Below are 19,864 nucleotides of genomic sequence, written 5' to 3' on the forward strand. Positions count from 1 at the left end.
TGAGTACACCCCTCACATTTTTGTAAATATATTATAATATATTTTCACTGAAGATACAACACGTTAATACAATGTAAAGTAATCAGTGTGCAGCTTGTATAAAAGCTTTTAAATTTGCTGTCTCCTCAAAATAATTCAACACACAGCCATGTCTCAACTGCTGGCAACAAAAGGAAGTACACCCCTAAGTGAAAATGTCCAAATTGTGCCCAAATAATCATTTTCCATCCTCTGTGACATGTGACTCGTTAGTGTCACAAGGTCTCCGGTGTGAATGGGAAGCAGGTGAGTTACATGTAGTTCTCTCTCATACTTGTCACTGGAAGTTCAATATGGCTTCTCATGGCAAATAACTTTCTGGAGAAAATAATTGCTGCTCTACATAAAGATGGTCTAGGTTATGAGAAGATTGCCAACACCATGAAACTGAGCTGCAGCACAGTGGCCAAGACCATACAGCAGCTAAACAGGACAGGTTCTACTCATCATGGTCGGCCAAAGAAGTTAAGTGCATGTGCTGAGCATCGTATGGAGTTTCTGTTTTGAAAATAGATGTAGGAGTGCTGCCAGTACTGCAGCAGAGGTCGAAGGGGTGGGAGGTCAGCCTATCAGTGTTCAGATCACACGCCACACACTGCATCAAATTGGTCTTCATGGCTGTCATTCTGATGCACAAGAAAGTCCACACAAAGCTTGCTGTCGACAAGCAGACCAAGGACATGGATTACTGGAACCATGTCCTGTGGTCTGATGAGACCAAGATAAACTTATTTGCTTCAGATATAGTCAAGCGTGGAGGAATACAAAAATAAGTGTGTCTTGCAAGGTCAACCGTGGTGGTGGGAGTGTCATGGTTTGGTGCTGCATGAGTTTTCCTGCCTGTGGGGAGCTATAGTTTTATTGAGGGAACCATGAATGCCAACATGAACTGTAACATACTAAAGCAGAAATTCCCTTTAGGAGAGTGGTTTTCCAACATGATAGCAACCCCAAACACACCTCCAAGACAACCGCTGCATTGCTGATGAAACTGAGGTTAAAGGTGCTGGACTTGCCAAGCATGTCTCCAGACCTAAACCCTGTTGAGCATCTGTGAAGCATCCTGAAACAGAAGGTGGAGGAGTACAAGATCTCTAACATCCACTAGCTCCTTGATGTGGTCATGGAGGAGAGGAAGAGGATTGGCAACCTGTGAAGCTCTAGTAAACTCCATGCACAAGAGTTAAGGCGGTGCTAGAAAACAATGATGGTCACACAAAATATTGACACTTTAGGGACAGTTTGAACATTTCCACTTAGGGGTGTACTCACTTTTGTTGCCAACGTTATAGACATTAAGTCTGTTGAGTTATTTTGAGGGGACAGCAAATTTACACTGTTATACAAGTGGTACACTGACTACTTTACATTGCATCCAGGTGTTATGTTTTTAGTGTTGGCCCATGAAAATATAAATTTAAATATTTGCAAGAATGAGAGGTTGTACTCACTTCGAGAGATTCTGTGTGTGGGCTGTGTAGATTCAGAACAACGTAGGATTAAAACACAAGCAATTTATTCCTATTTGTCTATCAATAAACTTCTTGTTTCCTCCTTTCTGTCCAAATCTGAGCATGGCCTCATATTACAAGGAGAGTTCATCTGGAAATCATTTAAAAATATTCAGAGCTGAGGCACAGATTATTTTCTCTGAAATCATTATTGAAGATAATCCCAAAAGCCTGTTTTGTCAAATATTTAGAATAAAAACAACTCAAAGTTTTATTTTTGTTAAATAATACATGAGGCGCATTAAATTATGGTTCGTAAATTTTCAGTTGATCTATTTCTGGCAGATAAGCTGCATTTTAATTTATTAGTTTTAATGTGTTTAAATAATAGCTTGTTTTATTTCCAGTGAGATGCCTAAAATTAATTTACATGACACTGGGTGAGCGAGCAAATTTGTTGTTGCTTGTCTCCATAACAGGTTTTTAACAGGTAACAACACACGCCTGTTATGATGCAATTTCATCAACATCTATTTGGATTACCAGCAAAATAAAACCAAAACCAAAAACGTATCTGAGTCAGTAAGCATGGACAAATGTAAAACAAGCTTTTAGCGTTTAGTCCCTGGTATTATCTGTGTCCAATGAAGGCATCTAATGCAGTAAGTCTTCATCCTATAAGCTGAATATATTCTGGGCATGAAATCATGATATATAACTACAAACAAATATGCACTGATATAAATACAGCTCAGAAAATTAGAATATCGTGAAAAAGTTCAATATTTACTGTCACTCATTTCAGAAAGTAAGACTCATGTATTGTGTTACACATTGATTGAAACATTTCAAGCCTTTATGTTTTGTAATTTTGATATTTTGATTTGGGTCGAGGATCTTCCTGTGCCTTCATGAACAGCCTGTCATATTCTCTGGCTCAATGCAGGTGAATTGTTTTAATCAACCATTTCACTTTTTGTCCCATAACCCCCAGGATCTGTTAAGAAGATAGTCTAACAATGGTCTAACTGTGTCCAACCTCTGCAGCGAGGGATCACTACAAGAGGCTTCGTAAAGTTCCCTAATGTGTTTTTGCCTTTCTCACCAGGGGTTCATAGCCACCTGTTCGAGTTCAATGCAATAATTTTCCTACTCTATTCTTTGCTATTCCTTTTTGTATTTTGAAGGTCTACTTAAAACCTGGTTACACACCACAGCACAGAATGCGGTCCTACCCGTCTTTAAATTTTGATCAGGAGGCAATAATGTTAAGAAAAACAGCAGATAAATAAATGTGAAGTCAATCAAACATGCAGAAGTAAAGTGCGTCTGACCTCGGTCACTGCTGTGTGCTGGGGACAGACTCAGGCAACACTGCAAGAAGTTGAGGGCAGGCAGCAGGCTCTCTGTGTTAGTAGGCTTCAGCATCCCACCTATACTACTCACTGACACACATGTACACACACATAAACACTGTCTGAGCACCGGTAGGAGAAATAAAGGCAAAGTAAATTACGCCCAAGTTCTGAGTGACAAATGAGTGAGAAAATCATCTAAATGGATTTTTCATCTGCATAACAAACAAAATGGGTGTGATTATGTTTATCATATTAAAACAATAATTAGCTACACGTAAATGCAAAACAAAAGAGGCATGTTAGGTATTTACACCCCTTTAACGTGTGTACATTTTGTCATGTCAACCACAAACTTCTATTTATCTTATAAAGAGTTTATGTGACAGAAAAATATAACCAATTACTGCAGGGCTATATTATCATGGTCTTACCTTGGATGGTTTTAATAGTTCTTTTATTTTTATTATTGCCAAATTTTATTGTGTGTGTGTCCTTCAATTTGCCTGTCAGTTTGCTGCTGATACACTAAGGGACAAAGAAAAGTTTATTTTATTTTTTATAGTGTTAATATTGATCTGATCCAAGCATATCCATCATCTGTATTCAGCAGCAGCTCTATTCAGTTTCTGTCTCTGGCAATATTGCTTTGGTGATCAACTACAGTCAGCGGGGTTCTGACTACTTTCTGCTCTACCAGCTTCATTTTAGGTCCAACATTTGATTAATGTCAACTTCTTTTATTAGTGGCCACATTAGCCGCTGATTCCTTTACTACTGAGAAGCAATGGAGGGGGGCGCGCTGGTCATTTCTCTGTTCAGTAGCCAACAAAGTCGTCTGATGATGGATGTTGTCCTGCATTAAAATGGACCCACAGCAGAACAGAGCACACTGGGAAGACAAGTCACTGGGGGAACTCAGCCTGACATAACACCATAACGGGGCAATCAGTATTTTGCTAATATTTGCACAGATAACGTTAGCTTATGTTGTCGATTTTGTTTACTCCTTCACCGGTGCAGATACAGGAGTGCTAGTGACCTTCTTAAATTGCTCAAACATCAGAGTGTCAGTGATAGCTGTGGCTTTCCCTGTTCATTTGGCTCATAGGAAAAATACTTCCAAACATTTTGCTCATGCCTTGTCAGCTTAAATGTTTTAAACTTCCAGCAGCAGCTGACTGTTCTGCTTGTCAGCCATGACAGTTCAAATGAGGCTCTGCAGGGAGGCAAGGGCTGAGAGTCTGTTGTTGCAATGCTGCTGTGTGAAGAAGTGAGATAACCTGAGGAGATGAAAATGGGTTCGTTTGTATCGATTTTGAGTCTTAGATTTATTTTCTTAGTATCGATTATACCGACATATTGATTTTTTGGACAACACCAATTCAAATTAATAAATAGCAGCATTTTGTGGTTCGTCTTGTCTAATAAATGACATTTTTGTCCATTCCTTTTTAAAAAACATACCACAAGCCCAGTCTGATTAGATGAAATGTGTTCATGAACATTTTCAAGTCTTTCCACAGATTCTCGAATAGGTTTAGGTCTGGACTTTGACTGAACCATTTTAACACATAAATATGCTTTAATCGTCGTCCAGCTGGAAAGTGAACCTTTACCCTAGTCTCAGGTCTTTTGCAGTCTCCAACAGCAGGTTTACCATCTATTTAGCCTTATCCATTGTCTTAACAACTCTGACAAACATCCCTGCCCCAACCGAAGAAGCATTCCCAAAGCATAATGCTACAACCACCATACTTCAGGATGACGCGCATTGTTGGTTTACTGCCACAGATAAGATTTTCTATGTAGGCAAGAAAGTTCAGTTTTGGTCTTAAGTGACCAGGGCACCTTCTCCATGTTTGCCGTGTCCCCTATACAGCTTATTGTAAACTCCAAATGGCTTTTTTTTCTTGCAACTTGTGCACGAGTAATAGTTAACAAATTCTCCCACCTGAGCTAGGAGTCTCTGCAGCTCCTCTAGAGTTACTAAGGGCCTCTTGGCTGTTTGTGTGATGAACGCAATCCTTGCCCAGCCATCTCTTGGCACCACTGCAGTTGTGCCATATACTCTCCATTTTCCACACAGGTGGATACCTTTCAGATTTCCACTTGTATGCATACTTTTCCTTCCTGTTCACAATTCTGTGTGATGTTTTGTTGGCCTTGCACATAAAATCCTAACAAATTACTTTAAGTATACATTACTTGTTCATACACTATATACTTATGCAAGATACAGTATATGAAGAACGCCATGTTTCCATAATTTAAGGAAATAAACTAGTTTAGTATCTCTTCCGATGTATTTCTGAGAATCTGAAACACAAAATGTTTTGCTCTGTTCTTGAGGCATTACATTAAAAGTAGGGAGTCTGTTTGGACTATGCAGATAGGCTACATAAATGTGACAAAGAGAGTTTTTCATGGTACATTTACATCTCACCATGGTAGAGCAGCTTGAAGTGCACTCTTTCCATATTACTGTAGATGTAGGGTGAAGGCGGGTCACTGGCCTGCGTCAGACAAAGCAGCTTCAGCACCACAGGGAGTGAGGTAGCTGCTTGACAAAGACAGGAAAAACACAAAGCATAAAAATAATGAGAAAGCTGTGTAATGTGCAAGAAAGGCACGGGACTGTTGTAGCTCAAAGACTTTCAGTTCTCATTTGGAATTAGCATAAAGTCATTTCTTACTCCAAGATAGGATGTTCCCAGAGAATCTATCAAACCTAAACCCAGAATATGGTTCAAACTAACACATCTCAGTTTGGAGAAAGTTCCTAAACAAGGCAGAGGGGCTTGCATTCACTTCTGGATTTAAGCACACTTTGGTTTGCAGCCAAGGGATGCAGGACTGCACAGCAGAATCAAGTAACGGTAAGAAGAAGTAGCAGTAAGTGCACTCTATTTTCATTGTAGAAGACTTTCAGTACCAATACTTTGCATCCTAATTCAGGGAGGAAGAAGAAAACAAGCATGAGAACACTTGTTTTGAAGTAAAAGGAGATGAAGTGGTTACACAGAACAGAGTAGTAGTCAGTTCATATTGCTGCAGTGCATTGCACTAAAATATCTCCCCTTGAGATGCAGCCACATGGGAGCTAATATGGAGCATACATTAATGCAAATTATAAACACACCCTCCATTTCTGCTACCTGTATGACCCCTTCTCTTTTCCAATGGTTATAATCAGTCTGACAGAGGGAGGTATCCCAATCCTTGTGGTTTTTAGTATAACAATGACCATCAGTGGGATCCTTTGTGGGGTGCCTTGAGACGACATTGTTGTAAATAAGCGCCATTTAACTAAATAATCTGAACTGAAACTATCTGTGTAGTTATGCTGCTATAGGCTTAGGCTGCTGGAAGACATAATGACCACTTTCACCCTCTTTCACCCCCACTTTCACGCTACATTCTCACACTACTCTCCAATTCTGCATTTGCTGTTATTTCAGCTTTTAACTTTGTTCTCTCTTTTCTCTTCCTAGAAGCTACATCTGGCCTGGCTCTGTGTCTTCCTGTGACACCTTTCTGGAGAGGGGAATCGTCCAAGCTTCTGCTGGCAACAACTTAATGCTCACCCTCTACCGATGATCCACATGGCACTGTCTTTTAGTGTTTAACCCTTTCTCTCTCCTAGACATGAAAATTGACTGAGCTTTTACTGTAACTAATTATATGTGCTCTCTTTCAGACTCTAACCTTGAAAACTGGCTCAGAGTTTCTGTTCTTTCTTTCTAGGTGAAACAACTAAAGGAGCTACATCCATTAACATTTACTTTTTCTTCCCATAGAAAGTACTCCTGGATCAGTGCTTCTGTGTTCTCTTTGTGTCTCTGCTCTGTTCTCTCAAATCCCCAGTCGGTCGTGGCAGATGGCCGCTCACACTGAGCCTGGTTCTGCTGGAGGTTTCTTCCTGTTAAAAGGTAGTTTTTCCTCTCCACTGTCGCTACATGCATGTTCAGTATGAGGGATTGCTGCAAAGTCAATGCCAGTGACTGTCCACTGTCTCTACATGCTCATCCGGGAGGAGGGAATGCTGCAAGTAACTGACTGGATGCAATCTGCTGGGTTTCCTTAGACAGAAAAACGTTTTATCTAATTTGAATAAAACGCTAACTCTGACTGCACTGTTCAATTGTTAGGATTAATTGGAATGTATGTACCTGACTGTTGTGAAGTGCCTTGAAACATGTGTTGTGAATTGGCGCTATATAAATAAAACTGAATTGAATTGAATACTGAACTGTACTTGAACGCGTGCTTATTAACTCCCTAAACATGTTAAATGAGTAGAGAGTAGTCAGAGGCTAACCACAGCAACAGCTCCTGAAACCCCAGCTGGCATGCGGCTGTTTTGCCCTTCAGCTGTTCTCATTAACCTGGTCGAGTACAGAGTTATGATAACAATGTCCAGCAAGCATCAACGCCAAAAACCATCACAGCACCTTACATGCATCTGTCAGATAGAAACTTTAAACTTCAACACAACTGAAAAAATGCTCTTTTGCCTGCACATTCATTCGTATATTGTAAACATCTCCAATGTGATCATTTTTGTTATAATTTGTAGTTTATACTTTCAGATTTATACCATATCATGTTATTTGGTGTTCACAACACAACATAAGAGAATTCCTGCTCTAGTGATGCAGATGCAAATTGCAGAGGTTCTGCAGCTTGCTGAAAATGTGTGCATTAGGAGGTGTGCATTAATTATAATTAAGTTCTCTACATCATTAGTTTGCTTCCATGAAATTTATTTTCTGTCTTTGCAAATCAATAATAGAAAATACAAGATTTCACAAGATTTCTGTCGGTGATAAACTGAAAATATGACAGAGACGACTCATATTAAACAGATTTGACATAACTTCCACATCACCTCCTAGCTTTTGCTAATGTTTGTTGTGATCTACTGTTTGACAAACAATGAGGTTATGCTGTTTACACAGTAAAACTTAAATATTAGCATACTATTAGAAGTATGCTAAGATACAATATACACACAAATAAAAAATCTTTGGGCAGACCAGTACCAAAATTGAAGAAAGTAAATCAATATGGCCGTTCTATCTAGGTAAACAAGTTTCTTACATCACTTTGCTGTCAGAGGAGAATCCATTTCATATAACTGGAGTTGATGGTCTTCTGGTCCAACATTAGTCAGGAAAGTCTTCAGTGAAAAGTTTTTAACAAATTTATTCAAGTTTTCAGAAGGGACTGCGGCCTTTTTTCCTTTTTAACAGCAGAGGCTTGGATAAAAAAAACAAAAACTAAAATAATTATTAGAATCTAATCGTTCACATTACACTATCTGGCTTTACTTTATATAAAAACAACCCTAATCACGTACTGAATAATTATTTAGGTTGAAGGCAGTAGAGCATTTGTGCTTAAAACCTTGAATTAATCTTGGCCTTTATTTGATGTGTTTAAAAGATACAAGAGTGAGAGAAAAGACAAAATCAAAACAAATATATCTGAAAACATTTTATAAAAAGTGTGTCTTATTGAAAGCACAATTAGCTTGTAACACTTAAAAAAAAACTGTTGCCATCCTACAAAAGTAACTCAATGCAGCTATTCGTTTAAGACTTTCCTTTTAGATTTGAAAATAATTAGACTAAGTGCATTCCATTAAGCTTTGCAGGCTATGTCGTGCCAAACTAACCTATTAAACCTTCAAGATTACTTTATAGCTCTGTTGCTTGGCTAGTCTCCCCTGCCAGCTGTCTGTGTGTTGCCATGTGATTGTGTCTCTTTCCAATTTTTCTCTACTTTTCATTCAACACAACAAGGTAAGCGCTAGAAAAGTGCAGCATTAGTTCAAAGAACACCTGATAAGTTTAGATATATCCACCTTAAATGTCTGTCCTAAATTAGAGTTGTAGTGATGTCAGGACACGGACCACATTCTAAATGTTAAATTTTACATATGTAGGTGTACAGCCTCTGATTAAGAAACTCACTCTTGACCCTTATATTCTTGCCAATTACAGCCATTTTCTAACCTGCCATTTCTTTGAAAAATCATTGAGAAGGTAGTCTACAACCAATTAATAGAACACTTGCAAGAACACAACATTTTAGAGGTTTTACAGTCTGGTTTTAAGTCTTTACAAATTACAGAATCTGCCCCGTCGTCGTCTTCTGCTTTATCCGGGACCGGGTCGCGGGGGCAGCAGACTCAGCAGAGACGCCCAGACGTCCCTCTCTCCAGACACCTCCTCCAGCTCCTCCAGGGGGAGCCCAAGACGTTCCCAGGCCAGCTGAGAGACATAGTCCCTCCAGCGTGTCCTGGGCCGTCCCCCGGTGGGACATGCCTGAAACACCTCCCGAGGAAGGCGTCCAGGAGGCATCCGGTATAGATGCCCGAGCCACCTCAACTGGCTCCTCTCGATGTGGAGGAGCAGCGGCTCTACTCCGAGCCCCTCCCGGATGGCCGAGCTCCTCACCCTATCTCTAAGGGAGTGCCCGGCCACCCTACGGAGGAAGCTCATTTCAGCCGCTTGTATCCGGGATCTCGTTCTGTCGGTCATGACTCAAAGTTCATGGCCATAGGTGAGGGTAGGAACGTAGACCGACCGGTAAATTGAGAGCTTTGCTTTTCGGCTCAACTCTCTCTTCATCACAACGGACCAGCACAGCGCCCCCATTACTGTGGCAGCCGCACCGATCCGTCTGTCGATCTCCCGCTCCATTCTTCCCTCACTCGTGAACAAGACCTCGAGATACTTAAACTCCTCCACTTGAGGCAGGAACTCCCCTCTAGGTTGGAGGGGAGTACAGAATCAGCCCTTTTTAAAAACAATTTTAATGATATATTTTTAGTGAATGATCCTGCTGATTCCGCTCTTGTGAGGGTTCCCACAAAGCTCAGTTTTAGGCCCCTTCCTTTTCACCCTGTATCTGCTTACGTATTGGCTCTATTTTTTATTTTTTTTAGAAAATATGGGATCTCCTTTCATTGTTATGTAGATGACATCCAGATATGAAAAAGCACTCAAACTCCCTGGGCCCTTTTGTTTTTATGTCTGGAGGACTAAAAAACCTGGATGGCTGTGAGCATTTTAAAGTTCAATGAGAAAAAGACTGAGTTGATGGTCTTTGGAAGCTCCACCGGTGTAAATGTTGGTTCCTTGGCCCGTTACATCAGGCCAACTGTTACTAGCCTAGGGGTTAAAGTGGATGCTAAACTAAAGTTAGAAAATCACATTAGACTGGTTGTTAAATTCCAGTTTTTTCCATTTCAGGCATCTGGCTAAAATAAAGCCACTTCTTTCTCAGCAGCATTTCGAAACAGTAATCCACACCTTTGTTACCACTCGGCTGAATTACTTTAACAAACTTTATAAAGGCATCAGTGGTTCCTTCATCTCTCAGCTTTACAGAGTACTGAATGCTGCTGCACGTCTTTTGACTGGCACAGAGAGGTTTGAACCCATTTCCCCTATTTCGGCCTCCCTGGACGGGCTGCCTGTATATTTTAGGATTCATTTAAAAAATTTTTATTTGCTTTTAAAGCTTTTTAGGCCTTGCCCCATCCTACCTGTCCAAGCTGCTACATCCCTACACCAGGTCAGCTAATCGGCTGCTCCTGAGTGTCCCGCAGACGAAACGTAAGCCCAGAGGAGACCATACTTTTGCTGTAGCAGCTCCTGAATTATGGAACGATCTTCCCTTGGACATCAGACAGGCCTCTGCCCAGTCTGCATTTAATTGGTAAATCTACTGACTGAACTTATATAGCGCTTTTCCAGTCTTACAGACCACTCAAAGCGCTTTACACTAGAGCCACATTCACCCAATCGCACTCACTAACGCTCACACATTCATACACCGATACGCAGATCGGTAGGCAAATTGAGGTTAAGTGCCTTGCTCAGGGGCACATCAACTTGGCAGGAGGAAGCTGGAATCAAACGCACAACCTTCTGATTGCAAGATGGTTGTGGGAGCCACAGTCGCCTCCTTCTTAATTCCCTTCTTCTCCCTGGCCTTTGATACCATCTTAGATGTTGACTTTGAATTGTTTTACCTCAATCTGACTGATTGTATTACTGTTTTATTATTTTAATACGGGGCTGTTTTATTTATTTTTTAGGTCCTTTTGATTTTATTATTGATTTATTTTTGTATCATGTGACTGCTGTTGCATTTATTTTGTTTACAGCACTTTGGTCCTGTGGTTGTTTAATGTGCTTCATGTTAAATTAAAATCTTTTCAGGCTCAGATCTCCAGAGTTTCAGTCTTTTTATTACCCTTTATAAAGTATAAAATCAAACTTTACCAAACATTTATGCCAGATATTTCTAGGGAGCTCAGACTTTACAAGCGAGATCTGCAAAACCCACAGACTAGATAGATATATGCAAGAATGATTGACAAATGGATGAATAGATGGATCGACAAAAACATTTTTAAAGTTTCTGAATTAGAATTTTTCTTATATTCTGACCTTCTTCAGTAGTATTCAGCTGAAACATTTTAGCTCACAGCCTTCACACGACAATTTCGCAAGAAATACATATTCTTCTAGATTTTTTTTACATCTTTGAATCGTCTGTTTTTCATTTAAATTTTAAAGAGTTATGCGAATGCAAATTCATTATTTGTAGAAAGAGTTATGAAAAAAATTACGATCTTCTAATTTTTATACACCAGAAAAGCCTCGAAATCGGCAGGGGTGTGTATGCTTTTGAAAGTTTATGTATGTCCAGATGACATGGGACAACGCCATATAAATGAGTTTTTAGGCTTATGGACAACATACTACCTCATATAATACATAATAATATAACAAAAAAGACATGCTGGTTATTGTGTTTCTGGTATTTTCTACACATGCAAAATACAGAGTGTTTATCATACCCAAAACTACATATAATAACAGCTGGGACATTTAAATGTGCTACCTGAGAAATAGGATAAAAGGCAATGATACCAAATGTAATAGGTCAGAACATGTCAAAATGAGAAATAACTGTGTAGATTAGAAAAAATCCTGAATAAATTCAAACTTCAACCCGATTCCTGTGTTTTAAATTCATTAATGTTGTGCACTGTATGATCACAACACAGTGAAAAAGAACAGTTCCAAAATACCATTTAAACCTATATGTAATGACATTCCTGTAAGTGATGAGTGGATGTAAACTTCTCCCCCAAACTGTGAGTAAATCTTTTAGTGTTTGTTGAGTGTTGAGCAACAAATATATTTTATCTGCAGCAATACATTTCCCCTGTAGGAAGGAACCCACTAATTAAATTTGACAGTGTGTGTATTCTGCGTGTCAGTTTAGCCCGGTGCTGTTTATGTGATTTATACATAAAGATGAATTGCACTTTGTCTGAGTAAATATGAGATTATCTTTGCAACCTTGCATCAGAGATGACGGTAACCCACAGCAGAATAACTTCAAATGAACTAATCTGTTGTTATTCTACCAGTGAACTGCAAGCAAAGACAACTTTATCTCTGCAGAGATGATTCAATTCCATTTAACTGGTTTGTTCTATGAATTTAAGTTATTTCACATTATTCTGTGCACAACACTGAGAAAATGTTTTTTATTAGCTATCCTTTTATTTCTATAATACTGTTTACATCTTCATAACTATAATGTCAGATTAAGTTTCATACCTGGTGCAGCGTGACCTTGTCCCAGCCCATTAGCCATGTTGTCCACACTTATCCGCTGCAATGCCTGTAGCAGAGCTGGTCTAAGACTTGTGCACAAATCTGTCACAAACTCTCTTTGTCTAAGCAAAATAACCTTTAGCACATCCAAGACATGTTCTGCAAGAGGAGATTCTCTGCTGACAGCCATGTCCTGTATTAACACAGATGAAACAGTAGTAGTAGCGTCATCCTTAGAAAACTATAAAGCAAAGAAGTTACAAAACTGGACAAGATATCTAGAACACAAGATAGACTTCATGTTTTAGTTTCAAGGTTTACAAACATACACTCTGACTTGTAGCGATAGTTTAAGGATCTCACCAAGAGGGTCAGCATGACATGTGGGTACTTCTCCATAAGAGACAGCATCTCCAAGGTTTGTAAGTCTAGTTCCTCATCCTGCTGCTGATGTGTTTGGCTTTCTATTGTTTCATCAGTTTCTTGCACGTCTGCCTGAAAGTAGTTAAATCCAACAACGTTTCATCACTTTTGATCATATCTGGAAAGAAATGACAATAAATACTAACTGTAGTTATAATTAATGTAATTTGTTGAAACTCGCTGAAGTGATAATTTTTTATATTGTATACCGTGTTCTTCATGGCATCTGTCTGTGATTTTTTGGTGAACCAAAGCTCCAAGACCAGGGCTCCAAACTTTTCTGCAAGTTCTGGATAGCGCCAGATGAAGTGGAGGAGTGCAGGGTGGTGACTGTAGAGGGAAGAGAAGTTCTGGCAGGAGGAGAGCGCTTTGATGATGCAGTTCAAATGAGCCTTGAACAGAAGAGCAAAAGAAGTTTGATGAAACCAAAAAACTTTCTTTCAGATACTGTAAATGTATGTAACAGAGAGACTGCTTTTAAAGTAGGTTGAGTCAGAACCCCTCAGATACAGCTGGAAGTATAACTGAATACATAATGTTATCTAATCTTGCAGAATATATTTACCTTTGAGCACTTTTAGAAATACTGCTTAATGCTCTTTAAGAAAAAGCAGCACACATTTTGAATTAATGCCATTTGTTCTGCTCATCTTTAGATAAACTATGTTAAACAAGATTAATACTCTGGTGCTGTATCAGCCAAAGCACAAGGAGGCTTTTGTGTATAAAGACAGATAACGTCCGTTAATCTTGGATTATGAGTATTCCATGACTTTCACTTGAATGCTTTTAACATCAAATCCCAAAGAGCTCAAGCTCTTGCTGATCTTTGTCTCTGTGCACAGAAACCCATCAGTCTGGGTACTGTGGTACTGATAAAATCTTGACACATAAGAACAGCATTGGCTGCCATTAAAGCTTCCACAGAGGATGCAAAAAGATTAGATAATTGCCTTAGAATCGGAGAGCTGAGTCAGTGAACAAAAAAATAAAAGGGCCTATTTAAAACTCATATGGATTATTTGACATGATTTGAAAATGTAATTGTCAGGGTGGAATATTGGCTAATTTGATAAAAATGCTGAAAATGCTATTACTTTAGATCACATTAGTTGTTCAATAAACTTTTCATCTTTGCTAGACAAAAGTAAATTATTTTCTACTTCAAAACAAAATAAATCTATCTTGTTATTTACTGTAATCTCTTATTTTAAATTTAGGTTTAGATTCTGCTGCAATCACTGTTCTTTGTAAAAGAACTTTGGTCTGGTCTGCTATTAGCCAAAAATTACCAGAGAATTGATATTTCTTTTAATTATAAGTTAGCATATACAATTATCAATGAAATGTATCTAAAATGTCTAAAATGAACGCACCCAAAGTAAATTCATGGGCCCGTATTCCCAAAGAATCCTACTGGTGGGTTCAGACCAAATGTGATTTGAGCTTCAGGAGTGTTTTCATGCAAAGTCACGCACGTCTCGTGACGTCGTGATGTCCTGTGGTGCGTTTCACGCGTCTGGTGCAGCACGTTATGATGAGTTTCGTGCATCGAGCGCTGCGCGTTTTGAGACGTCAAGCATCTAATGCGCGTTTTGCCTGTCCAAATGGGCAGAGGCTAGAGTTGGGAAATCTTATCTTTTGAAGGTTGACGCAACATGTCAACCAATCAGAGAAGCTCAGCTTTGTGACGTAGTGACATATTTTATCATGGGAGGGAAGGACCATTTTACTATTTAACAAAGCTAAACAGAAAACCCTGCTTTAATGATGAAGTTGTACATAGTAGCTGATATTAGGGGTGCACCGATTGCAGTTTTCTGGCCGATTACCGATCTTTAGAAAGCCTGACCGGCAATTCCTATTTTGTCCGATAGTAATTTGTTTACAACTAAAACTGTCAGGTGTTATAAGGTCACAATACACCTTCAAAATTGCAATCTTATTTTATTGAAAAACATTGAACAATACTTGTGATACAATACAAACTTGTTTTAACTACACATGAGGCAGTGCTCTCAAATATAAATAAAACATTAAGAGCATCGCAGTTCCTTTTAAAAAGAAACAAAACTTGCACAATAGGTTATAAGAAGATGGGATTGGTGGAGAAGGTTTCACATGTAAGTATCGGCTGATCACCAATCTAAGTCACAGTGTGTTGTTTTCTGTTTGGTGAACTGCTTGTAGTTACCCCGACCAGATTGAGGCTCCTCTCTTGGGTCACTGCCATCAAGTAGAGGGCAGAGCGGAGAACAGAGCAGGGAATAACACAGTTGCTCTCCTCCTGCACTGACTGCAACAACGCCACCACACTGGAGAACACGGTCTGATCTGGGAGCAGCCTGGATTATATGAACAGAACTGACATTAGTCACCAACTTACAAGTTCAGAAATATAAAAATATAACACCTATATAGACTTCTATGAGATTGCAAACAGTCTCTCACATTTCACACAAGTTAAGTATTTAAAAAGCCTACAGAAGTGTTCCTCTACAGGTTTCTACAAGACAAAAATAAACAAAAGCACATCCATGTAGTACAAATCCAAAGAGAAAAAGACTCCCAATTCTAACCTGTAAACAGAAACAGTATTCACCTTCAGCCCTCCAATAAAATGCAGATCTCCTGGTAGTAAACCACACACAAGGCCAGGAGAGGCTTTGATTGCCCTACCCTAGAGGTAAAGCTAATCCAGGGATCAGCAGAAAGACAGATACAATTTTAAAAGGATGCACACAAACTGCATTTTTGAGGGCATAAAATATCTACCTGAAAACACTGTTTGTTGGCTGTGGCAGCTTGGCAGGAAAAAGAAGAAAAACGTAAAACTAAACAGACAGATGGTTGTATTTCTTTCCCTTCATCGTTAAACTCCACCTTGATATTGGTGAGAAAACCCTGCAATGCTGCCTCACTGAATCTAAAACAGTACCGCCAATAAAGATTGATAAATAACCTTTATATTTATTTACACTGCCTTCTAAAAGTATGTACACCCCTTGTGCTTTTTCTTAAATCTTGTAACATTACAAACATGAAGTAGTGTACGAATGTGAGACAAAGGAAAGATTTTTGTTTTTCTAAATGCAAAACCAGAAGTGCAGTGCATAGTTGTATTCACCTCTCCTTCACCCTGATACCTCTAAATAAATCCAACCAATTGCCTTAAAATGTTACCATCAGTGTGTATTTTAATCTCAGTATAAATACAGCTACTTTCTGAAGGGCTCAGAGGTTTCTTAGAGAACATGAGTGAACAAACAGCAAAAAAAGAGCTTTAATCAGAGAAGCTGCCAAGTAGCCCATGGGGAGCAGCAGAGATCCACCGCTCAGGTGGGAAAATCTACAACTAGTAGGGTTGTGTCTGGCAAAATCTGGCTTTAATGGAAGAGTAACAGAAAGCCAGAAGTCCCATTTGTAATTTACCACAAAGCACATAGGGGATTCAGCAGCCCTGAAGTTCAGAAGAGACAAAACTATCACTTTAACATCCCTGGAGACACCATCTCAATCGTGACATTTGGTGGAGGCAGCATCATGCTGTGGGGATGCTTTTCTTCAGGAACAAGAAAGAACAGAAGGAAGAAAAACTTTTAGAAGCGGCCAAAGACTTGAGACTGAGGTGGAGGGTAACCTTCATCAGGACAATTACCCCAAACACACAGTCAGCGCTGTATGGGATGGTTTAGATCCAAGTATATTCTTGTGTTGGAATGGCCCAGTTAAATCCAGACCTAAAACTAACTGGGAATTTGTGGCAAGACTTGAAACCTAATGTTCACAGAAGCTCTTATTTCAAACTTAGTAAGTTTGAGCTATTTTGCAAAGACAAAAATGGCAAAAAAGTCTGCTCAAAATGTGCAAAGCTATTAGAGAGATACCCCAAAGGATATATTAGCATCTAAAAATATTATATCTGGTGGACAGAAAACAAATGACTTTCCAAACACTTAAAAATGATAAAATACAGTTTTTTCTGTCACATAACATTCTTGCTGAACATTCATAAAAATATTTAAAGAAAAAAATATTAAAGGTTTCAGTTATAAATTCTGTGCAAATTAAACTTTCTGGTGTCAATGAAAGACTTTACCAACTTTAAAAGCAAAAACGATAAAGTTTCTACAAGTTCAAGTTCCGGCAATAAACTGCAACAAAGATTAGTGTTTTCCACTGGCAGTGAGCAGAGTAAAGTTTGGTGGTACGTTACTATTATAATTGATTCCTGCAGCTCAGTTAATATAGTTCTCCCCAGAGAAACTGATTAAATGACTTTCCTAATCAAAGACTCCTTTTATTGCAGAAATGCTGCATGTAGCAACAGCCGATCAGTCTGAGCTCCTGGATGAAACTGCTTGAATAAGATCTTTACTTTACGCTGAAATATTTATTGGTTTGTGACATTTAAATAAAACACAAGATAACTTGCGCTGTAGATGCGATGCATACAGTATGTGATGTGATGAGCTGTGGATTACACCTTGGCATAGCAACTGCAGAGTGATTCATGATGAAGACTCTGCAACATGTGGTAAGAATGGCTGAAAAAGCGTCAACAGTGTCTCACTCTACTCCTTGGAGACCATATTCAAGGAGAGCTGAAAGAAAAGCTCTCTGGTGCAAGAAGAAAGATTTTTCTTTTAAAAAAGAAATCTTTCTCAAACCGCCCTCACCTCACATAAAAAAAATATTGTTCGATAGGCTCAAGAACAAATGTAATAGCTTCAATTAACTGGTAGGCTTAATCTATTTCTTTTATTCTGCACTCAGTAGGGCAAAGGAAGAAAGAAATCTCATCTAAAAATCACATTATATATCCACACAGTGTTTCTTGCATGTCCAAAACAGGATTAAAGCCAGACGCTTTTATTTTTTAAGGTTTTATTGATTCAAGATGTTTGCTGTAGTCAATGTCATGTGTACTTTTACCTGTCTCCTTGCTTTCGAGCCAGGTAAAGTATCATCACCAAACAATACTGAACAGCCTTTGGTTCCTGATATTCACACAGCAGAGAGGGCCAGTCTGACAGATGACAGCACAGAGAGGAAAGGCTGCACTGCAGAAGATTTTCCACCTCCTCAAAATCTAGGGATGAGAAATCAAATACAAAAAAGTTCATCCATGCCATGACAAAAAGGAAGAAAATTATCTTTTATGATGTTGAATAGACTGCAGAACAAGCAGCTCTGAGGCCTATTTACGGCGCATTTACTGCAGTTTAGTGCTTCTGACTAAAGCCAAGCCTCAAATGACACCCCTGGAAAAACCTGTGAGGTTGTGATTTATCGCTTTTCCAATATTCTGTGGTACGACCATACATTAAGTCAATATATGTCTCTTTAGAGAACAATGCTGTCATGGATGTGTGAAATCAATGTCTGTATCATAGACCAACTATGTCAACAATCAGTGTGGTCCCCAGAGGTTGACAGAGTTAAACGTGCATCAAATTATGGGTGCTTTGATAAAGCTAATTTATTGTAGGGCTAGAAGATGAAAATTAAAGATTTAAAAGATTTTCAATTTTTTTTAAACACTTTAGCCAACAGTTTGTTGTCAGATGTTGTTGTGCTAACATCTGTCACATAACAGCTTTTTGCAGGTTTCACCAAGTTAAATTGAAGACATTTTAGTACCATTAAGATTTAAAGCTCAGACCTTTGAGATCTATTTAAAAAAAAAACTTAAATATAAACTATTAGGTGAGTAAGTTTTAAAATTAGGTGCTTAGGCATGAGACTCCAGTCCTTTTACACCAACGAGCCTGCTGGCGAGGTCGTTCATAGTGTTCAGAAAAAATAACAACCTTCCTCTTTCTATATTTTCCTGAGGTTTCTTGCAGACACCTGAAGATTTCGGAACTGCTCATAATTTCATCCAATTTGAAGAAACAAATCTAGCTCCATCTGAAGCAACGTAACCCCAGAGCATGATGTAGCCACCACTGTATTAATGCTGTTGTTTTTTGTTTAGGATCAGTAGCACATTCTACCACAAGGTTTCAGGAGATTTTAGCTAGGCCTGGATGTTTTCTATTGAAGAAATATTTAGTACATATAGATAGAGAGAGAATGCAGGAGACTGTTGTCACCAGTACAACAGAACTGGTACTGATCAGAAACTCCAGCAGCTCCTTCAATGTTGCTGTTGGTCTCCTAGAAGCCTCCTTGACCAGTTTCAGTCTTGTGTTTGTATTAGTTGTGGAGCCCATGCAGTATTTTCGTGCAAATGAAAGGTAAAGAAGCTGAATCTAATTTTTACTCTTCATGAAAGACACTATTGCATTTTCAGCTGTAGGATGCATGCTGCTCAGACCAACTACAACAGGCAACGGCGCAGGTTTCATGCAGTCTGTGGCAATGAACCTCCCTCCTTATTGATTGACACGGCATCCTAGTGACTATTTTCAGAGTAAACCTAACTGTAAATTGTACTGCATCAGCAAAATAGCTGAGACAGAAAAACAAACAAGCAAAACCAGAATCTCAGGTTAGATAATAGGAGGATATATACCTGGTACTGTAGTGCAATGAGATCACTTTGATCCTTTGTAAATATTATCGGTTCAGCTAAAGGCTCCAAATGAGGAAATGTCAGGAAATTCCAAGTAGGACATCTGAACTTTATTTCAGGTTAGTCAGATTTTCTGTAATCAATGTGAGATATAAAAACCAGGAAGACTGAATCTTGACTTTTTATGTATTAGTTTAAAGGTTGTAAAAACCTAAGCCACCAAGTTGTGGTAGCTTTTTATTTTTTTACACTTTCAGTCTTAAATATTTGCTTGTGTTTGTGTTTAATTGTACATGATAAATGTCATGCTTAATGCAGCAAAAGTACATTAATGTTCCTGTTTGAATCTAAACCTTGTCAGGGTTTTAGCAGATTATAGATTAGATGCTCTAAAATAAACACTAAAGCAACAAATGTGACCATCAT

General features: G+C 38.8%; 1 protein-coding gene across 1 annotated transcript in view; it reads right to left on the reverse strand.

The window, feature by feature from the left end:
* The window catches only part of LOC124864886 (meiosis inhibitor protein 1-like), a 59,999-nt gene that overhangs the window by 34,046 nt on the left and 6,089 nt on the right, over positions 1–19,864 (reverse strand). The window contains exons 2-8 of the mRNA XM_047359846.1: positions 17,854–18,010; positions 15,113–15,263; positions 13,128–13,310; positions 12,859–12,990; positions 12,499–12,688; positions 5,292–5,405; positions 2,825–2,935 (exon numbers count right to left, since the gene is read on the reverse strand). Coding sequence (XP_047215802.1) covers positions 2,825–2,935; positions 5,292–5,405; positions 12,499–12,688; positions 12,859–12,990; positions 13,128–13,310; positions 15,113–15,263; positions 17,854–17,888 — 916 coding nt within the window. The 5' untranslated portion in view covers positions 17,889–18,010. The remainder of the gene's footprint in view (positions 1–2,824; positions 2,936–5,291; positions 5,406–12,498; positions 12,689–12,858; positions 12,991–13,127; positions 13,311–15,112; positions 15,264–17,853; positions 18,011–19,864) is intronic.

This window comes from Girardinichthys multiradiatus, chromosome Y, assembly GCF_021462225.1.
Source record: "Girardinichthys multiradiatus isolate DD_20200921_A chromosome Y, DD_fGirMul_XY1, whole genome shotgun sequence".
NCBI lineage: Eukaryota > Metazoa > Chordata > Actinopteri > Cyprinodontiformes > Goodeidae > Girardinichthys > Girardinichthys multiradiatus.